Raw genomic sequence first — 18093 nt, 5'->3', positions numbered from 1 at the left:
GGGAGCTCAGGGGGGTTTCTGCACACACTTCCACACTGTCCTTGCAACGTGCTATTTACCTTCCCTCTTCCCTGGCTGTGCCCGGATCTTACCTGCGTATCTTAATTCTCATCTGTTTTCACATAAGATACATTTTAGCCCTGCAGCATTGTGCTGCTATGACAACAGGCTTGCACTTCTGCTGCTTTCACACCCTTGTTTTTCTTGTATTAGGACTCTTCCCCTCATCTTACAGCCTTGCTCTAAAGACATGACTTCATCCTTTGTTTTGTTTTCAGCAGAATGCACTGTACGTTCTATTGACGGTTTCCCGAGAAGTGTTTTTAGTGCCTGAGCTACCCAGAGAAGGTGGAGACCTACTACATCCATTGCTAGATCCACAGCTGACTGCCTGTGTCCAGGCATTCAGAAGTAGTGAAAAGTTTCTAAAAAAAGGGTACTTTGCATTACTCAGGATCGCAACAGACCCAGCTTTTGGCTCCGCAGAACAACCACAACCCATTTCCACTGACTTTGGAAATAATGGTTTAAGCGTGCCATGTTTGTACAGCAGAGCAATTGGGAATACCACAGACAAGGGAACGTGGTTATTTCTAAAGATGGTTGTTTCCTCCACGAATTTCCTCACATGTACAAAGTAAGTGAGGAAATCCGTGAGGACCGTAGACAGAGCGTGCCAAAACACACGTTAACAGGAACAGAATAATTAAGGAGCAGAAAGAGGAACTAAAACCCCAACAAATATGAGGTCTGCAAGATTTTGAAGCTAAACTGTTTTGTTCTGCAAAATCAGAAGTTATGAAGTTCTTAAATAAATGTGTCTCTAAACAGAAATACCCAATTTTACTTTGTGTGCACAAATACATATTTAGTCAGTTATCTAGATTGATTAATGGCCAGTTTATATTAGAGGAGCAATGTATAAGCACTTCTAAAAATTTGTGGTTAGTAAAGGTTTCTTTAAGAAAAAAACCCCTGTCATCTACAGATTTTTATAGAAGCAAACTGCAAATACAATCCCCTTCAGTAAGGCATGTTACATTTCAATCCCTTTTCATCTTTATGTCTTGATACCTTAAGTAGAGTTTTTGCCACAAAAATATTAGTACTATGTTATTAACACAGTAATGGAAATGGAAGAGAGAATATTTTTCTGCGAAAAAGGGGAAATCTTTAATTAAAAAAAGTCTTTAGTATAATGCAGTTAAGTCACTGTAAGCATACAGCAATAAACAGACTCAAAAGGATCAGTGTCTCAAATTCTGTCCAAGTTAGAACATATTTTCTGAGGTTCAAAAATCTGTCTAGGTCTGTATTCCCAATGAGTCTGTATGACTTTAACCTAACAAGTATCTTGCTGCAAGTGAAAATATCACCATGAAATGGTAGGGGGGCTGTTCTAACACTATTTTTAGGTGGGATTCTAGGTTTTCTTAGACAAATTCTACAGACTTCATATAATCACCTGAACCTCTGCATGATGGTCCACACCAAATATCCCAATTATTTTTGCTTTTCTAAGCACTTATTGGAAATACAGGGGTAAAAGCACACTTTCTTCAATTAGGTGTTTTATCTCCTACCTCTCCCTTGAAAGACAAATTTTGAGGAAGAAACATCCTGCACACCAAGAGCACAGGATGCCAGCTCCCTATGCTCAGCTATAGAGCAGGTATTGCAGCAAGTAAAATTTCATTATTGTCCTCCCACGATATCTCAGTCTCAGGATGCATCACTCCCATATCTGAGATTCTACCAAGGCTTTTTATTGGAACAACTATTCAAGACCAGAGATTCAGGATATGTTCAGATTTCTCCCTTCTGCAAGTGACTATGGCAGCTGGAAATGCAATGCTGGGATGGCAGGCCTAGAATGGTGTAAGCACTTATGGGGAGCTATGGCAACTACGGATAGAGATTTTTACACAAATATAAGAAATGAAAGAGTACTCGGCATCATCTCCAAATCAAAACTATTCCGTAAGGCAGCCACACACCTCTCTGCTAATGAGGAGAGACCCTGTGTGGGGCAGCTTGTGCGTCCAGCAAGACCTGGGGCTGTCCTGGGAGCAGCCAGTGTCACGCTGGCAGATGTGCGCTGACAGCGGGAGCCCTTCAGCAGCTCCTGCTCTGGGAGTGCTGCCTGAGCCCTGGGCTGAGACAATTCTGAGGCTGAGCCCTGCCCAGAGTCCCTTCCCAGCCAGCAACAAGGTATCGTGCAGTACTGGCAACAGTGACTTTCTCAGGCTAATAACGTGCCCTGAGGAACTGCACTGAGCTAACCAGAGTGTTCTAGAGAAGTCACAACAAGAGTTATTTCATTGAATGATGAACTGATTTGGATGTTAGACTGATTAACTTTTGACACTACCATCTATGTTTCAGTTTTGATCACTCAGAGCCCAAAACTTCGTACCCCTTTACTAAGGGACAATAACAGAAGCTGACTTCTTCCTCTTCCTAAATCAGGGGAAATCTCCTTCCCTTGGCACATGACTAGGGAAGCTTTAGCTGCTCAAGGCTCATTCTCTTCCTTCTTTGGCAGATGAACTGGGATGTGGCAGGTAAGGAAACCAAGAAGATGTGCTCTAGCAGGAGCCAGCATCTGCCTGGGGCAACCATCCTCCTGTGTCTCCCATCCTCCTGCTTGTGGGTGGAGATGCAGCAACAGTCATGTGGGAGGAGCCAGCGTCCGACCTGACACTTATTCTAAAGCAAAACCTCTCCCTTGGGGAGGTCATCCTCCGGAAAAGATAAGCAAAGGTGCCATGTAGGTTCTCTGCCCTGACTGTGCCTACACGGCAGCTTCAGAAATGTGAGTGGGATTTACTCTATGGTTTCACCCCGGACACTTATTTACAAGCACAGTCCTTTGAGTTGGTTGGCTCTGGACTGCAGCTGGGGCTGCCTTTGCTCCCTTCTCTCCTTCATGCAACAGAATGTGTATAGGAAAACCTTGATGGCCACCTTTTTCTTTCTCCTTCCCTTGGTGGGCCCTGTTAACACAAAATGATGTAGCCCTTCATCACCACAGATATAACAATATTTGGAACTAGGAGCACTCCCTCCTGTTTTGCTGTTCTTTGACCCATGGGGCCATCCACAAGGTTGGACAGGCAGCTGCCTGAGCCTGCCTTTGCCCACAAACAGAAACATAATCAGGACAAGGCACTTAATCTATTCTACACAAAGCATATTGGAATTAAGTAGATAAGTAAAGAGTTGGACATAATGCATCAGATATGCCTGACAATGTCTAAACAATCAAATGGCAATGATGTTCATTATCTCACTAAAAGAAAAAGAATAATTTTGTTAGTGAATTCTGTCTATTAAAAATGAAGCTGTGTTAAATACTGACAGAACTTTCTAAGTTATACCTCTTTTGCTGATGTGATAAATCTTATGCAGAAGTTTGCTTGCGGAAAGATTCAGGGTACCATTTATTTGTGTGTCACTCTGCTATTGATAAAACTACACATCTCTGGAGAAAGCAGTACATAGAAAAAATCCATTATCATTATTATTCTATGACTAAGTAAATGTGCACATACTGGATGCAAATGCAATTCACAGTACAAGAAAATGAAGGAATGACAATCGTTTCTCTGGAGTTTTCTCATTTGCCAGTAACATTGCCGTTACTGTACTTAGTGAGTCGACACTCATTAAATGTTTGCTCATTACTGTTGGGTAATATGTCAAAAAGAAAACAGAAAATACTGAGTGGCTCTGTACCACAGTTCTATATGTGCCTACAGTGGAAATAAAATACAAGTAAATTCACTGTAACAGTTATTTCACTGTTTAGTAAAGAGGTCTCCCTGAAGTCTCTTACAATAGTGTTTGCATCTGTTTTTTCATTTTAGAAGAGACACTCCTTGAAGTGATTAAGGATAATTAACATTGGCTTTTATATGGGCTGACAGTTTGACATTCGGGGGAAAAAAAAAGCAGTGCTGAAATCTTCTGGGCTTCCACAAGGCAACAGCAAAAATGTGCAGGATTGAGCTAGCCACACCTCTGGTTATTTCCAAATGTTCCTTTCCTTTTTCTTGAGTGAACTTGGCCCTCTTAACACTCAGTTTTTGCATCTATCCTCCTTGTTTTTCTTTCCAAAATTGTTCAAAACTACTGGGGTATGAACTAGCATACCAGCTTCAAGAAACGGAGGTTTCCGACATGATATATGGTATGGTGAGATGTCCTGTCACTTTGTGGCTCGCACGCTCTGTGCTGCTCAAGTGGGAAGATGCTGCCCGCTCTAACTTGAACCAGCAGCACAGGCTGCACCATGCCTGCAATCTATAGCTGGGCTGGATTTTCTCTTCATCTATGAAACCGGTGGTGGTGGTGGGCTGGGAGTGGAGGGGAAAAAAACACTACCCACTAAAAATAAGCTGCTGAGTTATGTCATTTGCCTTGATGAGCAGTGAGAAGGTGGTTTTGTGCTACCCCTCTCCATGCAGAAGTGCAGTCCAGACACAGCAGCAGCCCCCCAAACCATTCTCGGCAGCCTGACTGGTACCTAACTGTTTTTTAAGTTTGAGTTTATCAAAGCCCGAGACGCCTTAAGCCGGGAGCACAACTGCCACGCGAGTAGAGACACCGAAAAATTATTTAAGCTAGTCAGACTGCCCTTCTCGCTCACCCAAAGCAAATACAAGCAAAACGGGGAAAAAACAAAAAGATGAGGGGAAAAAAAAAAAAAAAGGAGGAAGAGAGCGGAGCCTGCGGCGCTGGCGGGGAGCGCGGTGCCGGCTCCCCGCGGCGGGCTGGCGTCCCAACTGTTGCAGGGAGGTGACCGGGGAGCTGCGGTGGCAGCGCCCGTGCCGGGCGGGCAGAGCACGGCATGCGCGGGCGGGTCCGTGCCGGCGGGCAGGTGCGGGGAGCGGGACGCCGAGCCAGACGGGGTGGCGATGCTCGGGGCCGGGGGACCCGCCGGGGTTACCTTGAGGATGAGATCGGTGTGGTGCTGGTCCAGCATGTTGGCCTTGCGGAAGGAGGTGATGATCACCCGGCCGTACCTCCCAGGCGTCTGCAGGTCAGAGTAGAGCCGGTGCTTGGAGCGGTTCACCGGGAAGAGGCTGTCCACCAGGTTCCTCTCGATCTTGGCCAAGCTGTGCGTGGGGGCCAGGAGGTGCTCCACGCTCTCCTCCACCTGGTAGCGGCTGAAGCTGGCGCCCAGCAGGATGGAGATGAGAACGGGCGCCGAGGCGAAGAACACCGGGTGGCTGGCGACGAAGTGGCCGAGCCGGGAGAAGGACGTCCCCAGCCCCCTGTGCAAGACCTGCCGCAACATCCTAGTGCGGAGGGCGCGCAGGAGAGCGAGCGCCGCGCCGGGGCCCCCGCAGCTCCCCCACGGCCCCCGCAAGACCATGGGGCAGCCCCGCCGGGCGCCGCCTCCCCGCCGGCCGCGGCTGCGGGGGGCCGGGGGCCGCCGCCGCGCGTGTGCGTGTGTGTGCGGTGTGTGTGCGCGCCCGCCCGCCCGTGTGCGTGCGCGGGGCGGCTCGGGCGCCCGTCCTCCCGCAACGCCGCCGTGCCCGAGAGGAGTTTCCCAGCTCCTCGGTGCCTGACTTGCCAACCCGCCGCCCCTCGCCGCGGAGCGGCGGCGCGGACTGCCGGGGGCTGTGGGGGGGGGGGGCAGCCCCGCCGCCGCCCCGCCGCGGGAAGGGGAAGGGGCAAGCGCCGCTCCCCGCCCCCGCCGCGGAGTTTGCGCGGGAGCGGGGCTGCCCGCAGACTGCTGACTAATCCCCCGGCCGCGGCAGGCGAGGCGAGGTGGGGCGGGCGCGGAAAGCCCTCCGCGGCGCCCCCGCCCTCCGCCCGGGGGCGCGGGGCCACGCCGGGCGGCGCCGAGCACGGGGCGGCGGGCGCAGCGCCGCGCCTCCCGCCGGGACCGCCCGCCCGCCGGCCGCGCTCGGGACGCCGCGGCGCGCCCCGCCCCGCCCGGCCCCGCCCGCCGCCGCCGGCACCGCTGCCCCCGGGACGACGGGGCAGCGCAGGCTGCCCTTGGCCCCGACGGGCGGGCGGCGGGGCGCGGAACGGCCGCTGCCCGTGGAGGGGGAGTTGGGTGCGTTTCGTGGGGGGCTTCGTGCCGGGGACCGGCCGCCAGAAACGTCCGGGCGCTACCCCCGGCGACGGGGGCGGGCCGCGTCCCGGGGTGTCCGACGGCGCGCCCCGCGGTCCCGCCGCACGGCTACCGCGGCGGCGCCGGCAGCGCGGCGCGGCACAGACCGCCGGCCCCGCGCGGCCCGAGTGGGCATGTGCGAGCGCCGCACATGCCCATTAGGGAAAGCGGGTGCCGGCGGCGAGGCTGTCCCTGCTCGTCTCACGGTCTCCGGCCACCAGGCATCGTCTCCGGAGCCGCCCTGGGCTGCCCCGCAGTGCCCCGCGCGGGGAGCCCCGGCACCTGCCGGCACCGCGCCGCTCCCCTCAGCGCGAACCGGCAGCCCCGGCGGCGTGAGCCTGAGCGCGCTGCCCACCTGTGTGTAGCTACAGCCCGTCCCTGCCGGGTGCGGTCCAGGGGCATGGCCTCATTTTTAAACACAAATTGTGTTTAAATAGCAGCAACGAGCATAAATGCTCTGGCTGTTGGCGTATTTGGGCACGCTGATTCCTAGCGCTGTTATCTGGCCCAAGCGACTACTTCCTAATCTAAAGGTGTTGGTAGTGGGAGTCCAGCTACTACCCAGGCCGGTGGTTTTACAAATCTGAGAAAAAGAAGTTTCTGTTTGACAGCTGTTATATGTGTTGGTGCATAAAACGGCAGTGGCTCCCTGTTTCGGTTGTTGATAGGCTGACAGTCATCCTCCCTTTTACATTTCAGTAGCGTCTGACTTAAGCTAATGTTTTGTCATGGGCGCTTCATGCACAAAACCTTGACACCATTCCTGTCTCCTCACAGCTAGGTCACCCAGCTTGAATGCTAAACTCTTTCCATGTTTCACTTGTAATGTGGCAAGCAAGTGAGTGGCTTGACTGAGCACAGCCAAGGTCAGTAAGGTCCCACCATCGCCTGGTTCTTCTGGGTTTCATGCCCAGGACCAGGAATTGCTCTGAGAGTGATCTGCCTGTGAAGTCAGTGCATCTGCATCTAGAGTGCCCAGTCCAGGAATGCTGGGGTTTGTAACATGATCACTCCCCTCCTCAGTTCCACTCCCTCAGAGGTGGGTCCCCACTGCTTGTATCAGTCCTACGTAAATTTAAGGAAGAAAATTTAATTTGAATATATTTTAAAGAAAATCTCAAAGTGGAAATAGAAACATAAGCACAGACATGGGAGAGGATTGGACCCAAGTTTAGGTGACATTCAGTATTAGGTCAGGCCTCAGAGCCTAGGTCTCTGGTGTCCCAGCCCAGCACTTTCCCCTCACTGCCGATGACTCTACACAGATCTGAACACAGGCTCACTCACCTCATTGTATATTGGGGGAACGTCGGGATGTGCCTAGTGCTCTACGTCATTAGCAACAAGTAAAGAACTTTTGTCATTGCTGCAGGCAGTATCATCCGTGCTGGTTTTTTTGGGTCTCCATTAAAGATATTTTGTCATTATTAAAAATGAAGGAAGATTATTAATTGTTTCAGTAACCATCCAGTGGCCAATTCGCAGTTCTCCAGGGTATCTCAGGAAAACTAGTTTGAGGATCTGACATCTACCCCAGTTCTCAGCACATTAACTTTGGGTAAGCTATAGGTGACCCCAGGAAGACTCATAGAATCATTTAAGATCATTGAAACCAACCTTTAACAATATCTATGCATTTTTGCAAGGGCACAGAGGAAAAAACTGATGTATCAGCAATTCTGCTAGATGTTCCTCTGTCTTCCCAGAGCAGTGTCAGTTTTACTGCCTGTTGTAACCAGCATCAGGCTGTGCTGTTAGCTGCAGTGGAAATGATGTCTTTCCAAAGATAGTCATAGGTTTTCACCCTATAAAATTCTGCTTCCCTTTAGCCCAAGGAATTGCCCTGCCTTTGACTGTGGGGTTTCCCATAGGGGAGGGACATACAGAGGAATGTGAGGCAGCTTGACATGTGCTACTGGTGCTCAGCTGTGTGTGCTGGAACTGCGCTGAGTACATTACAATGCTGCAAACACCCTGTGGATGTTACCAAACCAGAGGGGAAACCTGCATACTCCTGACTCCGCAGGTAGTGAAATCACCTTGTTATTGAGCATCATTGCTCTGGCACGCCAAAAATTGCCATCAAGATGCGTTCTGTGGAAATGTGGTTGTCAGGAGTGGAAAAGCTGGAGGCTCCCACAGCACTCTGTGAAGACCAAAGCCCGGTGAGCTCTCACCTGCGTTGTAGGGGAAAGCCAGCGGCACGTGCCTCACAGTGAGCACCGAGCATTAACCTGCTCTGCATTTGCTTTGGAGGAAAATGGAAGGGTAGGTTTTCTATCACGTATGTGTGCCACTCTGCTCCGGCTCTGAATGGTGCTTTACAAAATAGATAATGATGTCTCATTGCTCCAGAGAGTTTCCAAACTAAATTAAGAAGAGAATGATGGGAAGACATGACCGTACAATGAGGTGCAGATGCTGGGAATAGGGATAATGAGGGGGGAACAATATGATTATGTCCTTTCAAAGCAAATGCCTCAGGGTAGCTACTTTTGGGGACAGAGTGTAAAAGGGAGATGGGGAAGATGTGACTCAAAGGCAGCATCTGCACAGGGTTCGAGTCTGCTCTCAAGAGCAGATTTATCTGCTGGTGAGCATTTGTTGACTCTCAGATCCCTGCAAAGAGACTGCCTTGACCCATGCTCACAAGCTCTCAAGGCCAAACAGGTCATGTGGATTAGCATGAGCTCATGGTGTCACTCCCAGGGCCTGCAAGGCCTTGGTGGGTCAAGCAACCCACAGCCCAGGCCAGAGGGCTTTAGGATGGCTTGACCATCTAGAAATGAGCATATCTTTAAGCATCTGCTCAAATCTTGTTACTATGGGAAGTTTTAAAACTAATGTGAGAGGAAGAAGTTGAAGAAGATTTTATTTAAAATAACTTCTTTATCCTACCTCCCCAAAAGTGGTCCAATGAAAAAAAAACAGAGAGAAGTGATGGAGGAGGGGATTCCTGATGAGTAACTTCAGATGAGTGAAGAGGGCCTAGGGGAAAGGAAAGGTGTCAGGAGCAGCTGGGATGGCTGTGGGAGGTATGCAGAGAATCAGGATTTTGCATTGTTTAGTTAGGCATGAGGAACCACAGAAGATATTTTGGGAGTATGTGCAGGGGATTTAGTGCTGCGAATGGGGAATGTTTTTTGCAACAAGGCACTGAGCAATGTGTGATGCAGGTTCCAGCTGGAGCTTGGAGAGGATGAGGTTACCCACAGTGAGGAGGTGGGTAACAAAGACCTTTTTTTTTTAAGGGAACTAAAAAGAAAATTTTCAAGGAGAGTTTAATAATTATGGTTAGATTCTTAAGGGTTGCAAAAGCTATTTTATTGAAATTGGTTATGTTATGCTCATTTATACTGGCTGAAAGTCTCGCTGGTGGCATGGAAAGACCCAGTGCTTTGTGCCAAGGGGTCAAGACGAGATGTAGCCAGTCCAGGATGGCTGGGGAGAGAAGTAGCTCTCATTGCATCACCTGACCAAGCTCTGCTCTGTATTTGTTGGCCTCAGGTCTGGGACCTGGGCCAATGCCAGTTGAATTGGTGAGGGCACAGACAAGGTTAATGATAAAGTTAATTTCCCATTGCTGATTGGTGAGGGATCCTCACAACTTGCAACTTTTGTCCATTTGAAATTAACAGAAAAGTGAAGTAGAAGGAGGCATCCTCCTTATTTCCAGCCTGGGTTCCATCACAGTAGGAATATTATACAAAAGTTTCACTCTTTTCACTCATATGTGCTGCACTTCTCCCAGAAGGATGGCAATTTTCTTATGCTAAAAAGGGCATTCTAGAAGCAACCTTAGGAAATTGAAAGCTGGTCTCAGTGCAGTTAGTAGTTTATATTTAATCAGTGAAACTTCACTTGCCTCTTTTCCTCTCCTCAGTCCCACCTTCTTTTGGCTGGCACCAAGGAGTGGGACACCATGGGCACAAACAGCATGGTCAGAGCTTAAAAACCCCAAAACTAAGGTGACTTTTTAAACTATGCAACCAGAGAAAGCAGAAATTTAATAGAGGAAGAAAGCAGCATCACAAAGCCTGTGTTTTCTCTCTCTACACTAGTCCTTTGGGTTGTGAAGGATGGGGCTGTCTGAAGAACAGCTGCCTTCTTAACCCAGTGTACAAACCAGGAAGCAATACCCTGCCCAGGGATGGCCGCATATTTTGCAACCTGCATCCACAGATTTCATTGCTGGAATTCAAGATGGGTGATTTCTCACCTCTGTGAAACAGGCTACTGACAAAATCAGTCATGCTGGAATTTTTTCTTCAGTGTGTGTAAGCCCCTAGTGTTCACCAAACAGAAGGGAAGAGAGAGGCAAAGAAGAGGAAAAGCTGTGGCTGTGCATGCCCTTTGACGTTGCACTCACTCCCCAGTGCCCCGACGTGCTGCCACCCGTGGTGACAGGACTCACACGCTCCGCACATTGGACTTGCTAATGCAGATCTTGGGAGAAATCACAGGAACTGGAATATTTGTTTTGCATCTGCTAAAAGGGAAGAAATCCTCCCTCCTGCGCCTGCATGACAACATCTCTTCTTTGCAGTCTGTCCTGTAATATGCAAATATGTAAATGCTCCTCTCTGGCCTGTTCCTCCAAGTGGATAGAGAGATATATGAAAACAACGTAAACACCAAGAAATACTTTGTCAGCTGGCACCTGATTCTTTCCCAAGTGCCCTGGTGGTCACTCTTCGGCAGCTCTTTGCTGATTCATGAGGACTGCTAAGAGAAAGCATGTGTGACATCTTTTACAGAGTGTAATAAAAGAGGAAAGTGCCCTGTGTGGCTGGAATGGCAGTTCTGTGGTCTGTCTCTGAGATGCTCCATTAGCCTGCTCCTGGCAGTGGTGATACAAAAACTGGAAATCCCCAATTGTACCATTAACATGAACAGATTGAAAAAAAAAACCCTGGAATGTAACAGGGAGCAAGGGAGCCTGTGCTTTTTTTTTTCTTCTTTTTTCCCCCTCTGCTTGTATGAAAGCTCAGTAGAGGGGAAGGATGGATCTGTTCCCTTGCATATTGCATAGGCTGCACAAAAATGCTCTGCTTTTATTTGGGTTCCCCTATATTTTTTTAGATCTAGATTTGCTTCTTAAACTGAAACCTTTGGGTCTCTCTCTGGCTGTATTTTTGGCTCCACCGTCTGCTATTTGCGATTGATCAGACTATTAATCATGGCCTCTCACCTGTTTATTTTAAAAGAGTGACTGCTGACACTTCTGCCAGACCTAGGGAAAGGTCTTTCCTTCACCATAAATAATAATGGCCTGATAAAAAAAAGTCCTTCCTTGCAGAAAGATGGATTAAGTTCTTATTTTGAAATGCAGTCTGAGTGGTCCTGATGTACTGAAATGTTACAGCTAATATAAGCAGACGAGTCAATTTACAGCTTTCATACTACAGTTTAAGAAACAAAACAAGCAGACAAGACAACACAATAAATTTGCTTCTTGTCCCAGTCTGGTAGATGTTAATTGAATGCAGTTGTATTAGATAACTGGATGATGCAGCTTTCTAAAAAAATAGGAAATGCACAAATTTTATCAAGAACATGAGTTTGTCTAAAGCAGAGGACAGACTTAAACCATATATCCTTTGGGAAAAATGTCTGTGAGCCAATGAAGAAGCATAGCTGTGTATGTGTTACCCTGGGTGCACTATACAAAGTTCTTATTAGAATAACCCTGAATATTCTGATATTGGAATGCTACTAGAAAAGGAATTATAGTATTCAGTGTCCAAGGGACCAAAACAGAAAAGAGGTTTCATTTGTGGATAAATTATTTTAAGAAAATAGGAATTTCTAATTTAACCATAACAGTTAAGTGTATAAAATGTATGACTTCTCTACTTTAAAGGTAAAGCACTGCTTTAAGAGACAAGTTTTAGTATAAAACAAAACATTAGCTGTGAGTTTAGTAAATATGTCTGGACATACTGGGATTTTGGCAGAGTGTAACTCCTAGAATAGTGTGAATGTTGTTTCTCTTTTGTTTATATGCCTTCATACAACAATGGGCTAAAGAAGTAGGTTGCAAGTGAAAGCAGAAGAAAACACATGGAGCTATTAAAATAGGTTAGCATCTGATTTCAGATTTAGGAATGAATACATACACGTGCACACATGTATGCACATGTATATGCGAAGGCACATGTATACACTGTATATATGGAATATATATAAATGCTTCTTTATATCTATATAATGTATGTTTACATAGGCTTAAATAAAAGCAGGAGATGTTTAAGTTGGATACTAAAAAAGCTTTTTAATGGTGACACCTTTCTAACACTAATGTGGAGCAGCAGGGTCACCTGGGAAAGGTGCAGGCTTTCCAGTACTGGCGGATTTTAAAAGCAAGCTGGATAAATGTATAAGGTGTGACATAAGTATTGCTAATCCCACTTTGGTGTAGAAGAAGGAACTAGGTATCTTTGAGGACTCTCTCAGCCAGCACTATTTTCTGTGACTCAAAGATATGGCCTAAGAATAGGTTAGGTGTCACACTTCCACATCTGTTTACATATATATATATATATACACAGATATATACTTCATCTTATGCTGGTGAAGTATAAGAAAAATAGCCTGTGATTTACAGATGCAAAAAAACTTCTTACTGAGAACAGTGAACAGCTCCTACCTAGCTCACCTACTTTCTCTTTCAAGAGAAAATGTGGGTTTGATGAAGTCCCTGGCAGAGTAGTCAAGCTGTGTAGATGGGGCTGATCAACCTATTTCTCCCCTGCTTTACTTTTTCGTAGTCAGACTTACATCCCCTTTACAGCCTTTGGCTAGGCTTTGTGTCTCTAAAGTTGTTAGTAAAAACAATTATCTAAATGTATATTACAGATGTACAGCTTTGGGACAGCACACTGACTCAGAATTGTCTTCATACTGCTCTGTCACATTCTTCCACCTGCATCTAGATTGCATATTGAGTCATATTGACAGTGTTGTTGGCTATAAAGTAAGAGACCTTCAGTAAAGGACATTTTAAAAAACCCTATAATTTTTCTTCAGTCCTTCAGTATGTCTTTATGGACTGGTATCAGACTGAGTAGATTTTAGACAATATCACAGGGGTTTTGCATCATTTATAGGCTGCAGCACAGATGACAGACCAAGGACTGAAAACTGCAGGAATCAGGTTCTACAACTGCTGTGTTGCTGTAAGGAATTCACTTTTATTCTCTCCTTGCCTCAGTTTCCCTATCTTTAAAACTAGGATGATAAAAAAAAACCCTGCCTTTTACAGGGAGTGGAATGACCATGATCAACAATATAACAGCATTTAGGAAATACAGTATGATAAACGAGTGCAGAGTTTTATTCAGACCAGAGAACCTTTACTGTAAGATCATTCTTAACATTATACTTTGTTATGTTTTATCAACTGTTTTTAAATGTTGACGTGAGCCAAGTAATATAATGAATCATAAAGGGGAAGTGAGTTTTACCTACTCTTTAACCAGCCCATTTTCAACTTCCCACAAATATGGATCCCAGATAGCCATTGTTACAGCCCTGCACCCGTGCTTTCTCAACAAATACCAGAAAATTGCACCAGGGATGTGTTTGTCAGCAGTTTGGATGTACCTCTGTGCTGCTGTACCTTGACCTGCTACTGTCCTTTCTGTCTGTCACAAACATATCTTTCCCCTGCATTGCTGTAAATACCCATGAATAAAGCCAGGAACTGGCTATAATCAGGAGAAAATAAAAGAGGAGCTTCTTGGGACCTTTAAGAAGCAAAACAGCAAACAAAACAAAACAGCCACGTTATTATAAAGCAAGGGATTTGCCATTCATACACCCTTTACGTTAACACGTGTTCACTGAAAATGTACCACAACCATATTTAAATAGCTCCTAAAATGTCTCGTTACTTGCTTACCCCACACTGCTATTTAAAGAATATGCAGGACAGTAGGAGAAGGTTTCTCTGAGTACTGTATTTAGGGTAAGACCACAGTCTGCCTGTTTTTATTTTTAAGTACTAAAAGTCTCTCATGACAAAGCATGGAATGTACAGTGCTGGAAGAAACCCACATCAGTAAGTCACAGGTGTACCTTTTATGAGCAGGTGAAATGCATACAGCCTTTGAGAGAGGTCAGTTATTCTCAAGGCATACATTTTCAGTTCAGAACCATCAGATAATTAAGCAGATGTGTATTCAAAATAAGAAAACATCAGATACCTTTTTCTCTTACATGCTTTTCATAGGACTGGCTTGATTTTCCGATTGTTCCTGATGTTTCTGAGATAAAAAGAGAAGCAGGGAATTATCCTACTGTATGATGTACATTTGATCTTTATAGGGTTTTTGGGTTTGCTTTCTATGAAAGCTGCGTTCCAAGCAGTGCTTTCTGCTCATGAATACAGAATTACATTACTGTAAATGTTACATGTTGCTTTACATTTTAATCGAGGAGCTGGTGTTCTACCCGGGTAAGTGCCCATCAGCATTAGATGACACACAATTAAAGCAGAGTCTCTAAACCTAATTTTCTCAGGCAAATGTTTAAAATCACATCTGTGCCTATTTTTGGATCAAAACCCCTTATCAAGCTGTACACTGGCTTTTCTTGCAAATCCGAATGTGCAGACCATGGCAGTATGAATCATCAGCCTGCCTCTGATCAGAATTCAGGGTATATTCTGGTTTGTGTAAAATACTAATTGAGTTTGGCTTTGCACCTGAAGGCACATGCTTTTTTTTTGACTGCATGGGAATATCATACAAGGAAAGCCTGTTCTATATTTCAATGAAATTTACTGTACATTTGAGGAAATCATTAAGAGTAATTTTTTCCCCTCAAGGTTGCTGCAAGCTTACATTTTGGTTCATGGGAGATGAATGTTATTCCTAAAACTAAAATCAGTATGTCATTATTCTGTAAAACCTATGTCAGAATAGTACTTAGAGCCTTCTCTTGCTGTTCCTGTAAAATTCTTCCAAAATTTGGTAAATCAAAATAATCTCCAAAGTCACTATTTGCACATGCTTAGCAGATGGTTCCTAAGAGATGGCTGCTTAAACAGCACTGTATTTAGCATGCTCAGTTTGGGGCTTTGTAATTGCTTTTTTTGGAAGCCAGGGGCTGCTCTGGTCCCTGGCAATTCTGCTAAATTCAGGGAGATTGTTTTCCTGTTTGTTTTTTTTTTTTTTTAATGCATCCTTCTCTGATATGATGGAAGGTGGATTAGCCTGACTGAAATAGAGAGGAAGAGAGGTGGATGAAGATACAGAAATCTTAGGCAGCTGATGGAGAATAATGGTGTAGAGGGGAACTGGAACCAGCGGGTAGGATATAACAGTGAGAGGATGAATCCTGGTTTTGAGGAACACATTACTTACAGGAGTGGAAAATGAACAGGGAGAAGTGTCTTTCTCCATCACCATACGCCACCCCTCTTTGTATTTCTGTGTCACTTCTGTTGCCAGAGAAGAGTACTGACAATCACAGTAAAGATAGTGTTTTATTCTCCCTTGAAAAGTTTCCTTCTTGGCTTGTGAGGTCAAAGTCTGTATATTAAGGCTTCAGATCTGTCAGTGGGTCCTCTGAGACAATAATGCATTCAGGAACTCACGTGGGGGATGGGAAGCCATTTGCTTTAGAGACATCTGCCCCCCCTCCCCCACTTCTCCCCCAGCCCCATTTCCAGAATTTATATACAGGTATGTATTAAAGAGCATTCATGTTGCAGAGTCAGGCACTGAAATGTTCAGAAACACCTAATTTCAGGTGCCAAAATACTAATTTGGCCTCAGTGTGAACATACATTTTACTTACATGCTGACACATTAGCTTTTTTTAGGATTAAGCCATTCCTTTTTAGGTGTCCAGGATCAATTAAGGAAGGAGTCAGAGTTGCATATGGAATGAGTCTGTTCCCTGGAGGCCAGACCCTGCGTCATTTGCTGTAGGTGCTGGAATGTAGCTGTGACTGGAACGAGAGAAAAGACCATTTAAAGGAAAGACTGATGAGTTACGTAGCTGTACACCTTCTCGCACATCAGACTTTGTCCTTGCCTCTCATTGCTATGTCTGACTGCCTGAGGACTCTGGTATTTGAGAGCTGGGAAACATGGTTTTGTCTGGGTAAAAGTATGGGAGGAAAGGGCTTGAGTGGAGAACAGCTGCAGTAAGGTGGGTGAACTCAACTTTGGCTTCTGAAATTTGTTATCTGTCTTCTTGTCAGGGCTGGGAGATCCTCTGAGCAAAAGAGAAAATCAAGATAAGTGACACTAATCCCTGGGTCACTGATCTGTAGCCAGAGGTCCAGGTGGCATGGAATGGCCTGGACAAAGGTGAAACTGGCTGCAGCTTGATAGAGGAAAGGGAGTACAAATATGAAGAGTGGCCGGGCTTTGGCACGATCAAACTCACAGATGTGAGAAAAAAGGTAATGAAAAAGGGACACCTTCGGTAAGGTGGAGTTCAGAGTCGAGAGTGACTGCTAAGCTCCAGCGTCTCTTGGTAAAGCTTTATAATTTTTTCCCATTTCCCGTTGCTGAGTCTCTGCTGCTTTCAGCGTTCTTTGGGGATGCCACCAGCCCGCTGATGCATCAGCCACAGACTGTAAACAGAGGATTACCTGGGGAAAAAAAAAGAGTCGATTAGTTCTTGCAAGGAAAACAGCGCCTTCCATTCACACTGACTGCGATGTTGTGGGGGTCTCCTTGCCTGCAGTTCTTGGAAAGAGCCTCCCAAAGGGCTCGCTGGCTCTCTGGGGCCGCGCTCGGCCAAATCCTGGCCGTGTGGCGGGGCCACATCCCCGCCTCTGCCGGGCTGCTGCACAAGGCGCAGTTGTATCCTGCGTCCACATCAGATCCCGCGTTTTCCGCTCTTCCTTGCTCTCCTTTACTCTGTCCTCAGTTTCCCTTTTCCCCTCAGACCCGCTGTGGGTTCCCACCGTCTCCTCCGCCGCCTTCCCCGCACCCCGCGCGTTCGCCCGCGGGAGGAGAGGGGAAGGCGGGACGGGGCTGCGGGAAGGGAGGCGCGGGCAGCTCCCGGCGGCTCCGGGCAGCTCCGGGCGGCTCCGGGCGGCTCCGGGCAGCTCCCGGCGCTCCGGGCGGCCCGCGGAGGCGGCGGGGCCGCGGGGCGGCGGTGTCGGGCAGCGCTGCCGGGCGCGCCCGCCTCGCCCCGCCGGGACGCGGCACCGCGCAGGAGCGGCCGCCGGACACGGGCAGCGACCCAGAGCACTGGTGTGGCACTTTGGGAAAACCAGCCAAAAATCCCTGAAAAAGCAGCTGGTGGTGCTGGCGCGAGGCTGCGTTAAGCATATGGGTGTTACCCTGCCAGCATAGCGAGCATGAAGTAATACAGTATTTCTGCCCCAAAGAAATGATCCGGTTCTGCTCTTTGGGGTTTTGTTCACCTTCCACATATACAGGTGGATGCTGCTGCAGAGAAGAAAGGCAAATCCAATGCTATGGAAAAGCAAAGCAGAAGGTGTGAGCAGCCGGGGAGTGCCCAGGTGCGGCACAGGAGCGCAGGGAGTCAGAGGATTCCTGAGCAGCAGCGGCAGCAGCAGAGTGTCTCTGAGCAAGTGTCAGAGTGTCTTGGCAACAGGACAAGATGTCTGCAACTTTCCTTCACTTATGCAGAAAACGCGTCGTGTAGGCAGTGCAGTGGTGCGTGAACACAGCAGTGTAGGCTTGGGTTTGAAACACTTGTATTGAAAGCAAAGGCTTGCTTGGTCGGTGTAGGGAGACTGAAAATTTTGTGACAGAGGCTATGGCATTTCTCTCCCTGGCCATTAATTGGTTGTTACAAATCTGCAGTGCAGTAATTCTCTCTCTCTCTCTTTTTTTTTTTTTTTCCCCCCTCCCTTCCTCTCCATCCAATTATTTATTCTAATAGTAATATTAGTTTTCAGTGGTGTAGAACATGAACTAGTTTCTTTGGTAACCAAGTCGGTTACACACCCACACAAAGTTAGAATCTGCTAG

The 18093-nt window shown here is 47.0% G+C and overlaps 1 protein-coding gene and 1 long non-coding RNA gene across 3 annotated transcripts in view; both read right to left on the bottom strand.

Annotated features, from left to right (window-relative positions):
- Positions 1-5406, bottom strand: part of PTCHD1 (patched domain containing 1) — a 36049-nt gene extending 30643 nt beyond the window's left edge. Inside the window, exon 1 of the mRNA XM_032100819.1 lies at positions 4952-5406. Within this exon, the coding sequence (XP_031956710.1) occupies positions 4952-5380 (429 nt within the window). The 5' untranslated portion in view covers positions 5381-5406. The remainder of the gene's footprint in view (positions 1-4951) is intronic.
- Positions 5407-9205: 3799 nt separating this feature from the next.
- Positions 9206-16733, bottom strand: LOC116440254. 2 transcript variants are annotated; one of them, XR_004238512.1, is made up of 3 exons: positions 16563-16733; positions 14335-16085; positions 9206-10679 (listed from the first exon to the last, which is right to left on the bottom strand). It is a non-coding gene; the product is annotated as an uncharacterized LOC116440254 (long non-coding RNA). The 2 variants fall into 2 exon arrangements; XR_004238511.1 differs by lacking the exon at positions 9206-10679 and having other exon boundaries at positions 14069-16085.
- Between the last annotated feature and the right edge of the window lie 1360 nt (positions 16734-18093).

This window comes from Corvus moneduloides, chromosome 2, assembly GCF_009650955.1.
Source record: "Corvus moneduloides isolate bCorMon1 chromosome 2, bCorMon1.pri, whole genome shotgun sequence".
NCBI classification, from domain to species: domain Eukaryota; kingdom Metazoa; phylum Chordata; class Aves; order Passeriformes; family Corvidae; genus Corvus; species Corvus moneduloides.
This window is presented reverse-complemented; position numbering and strand designations above follow the sequence as displayed.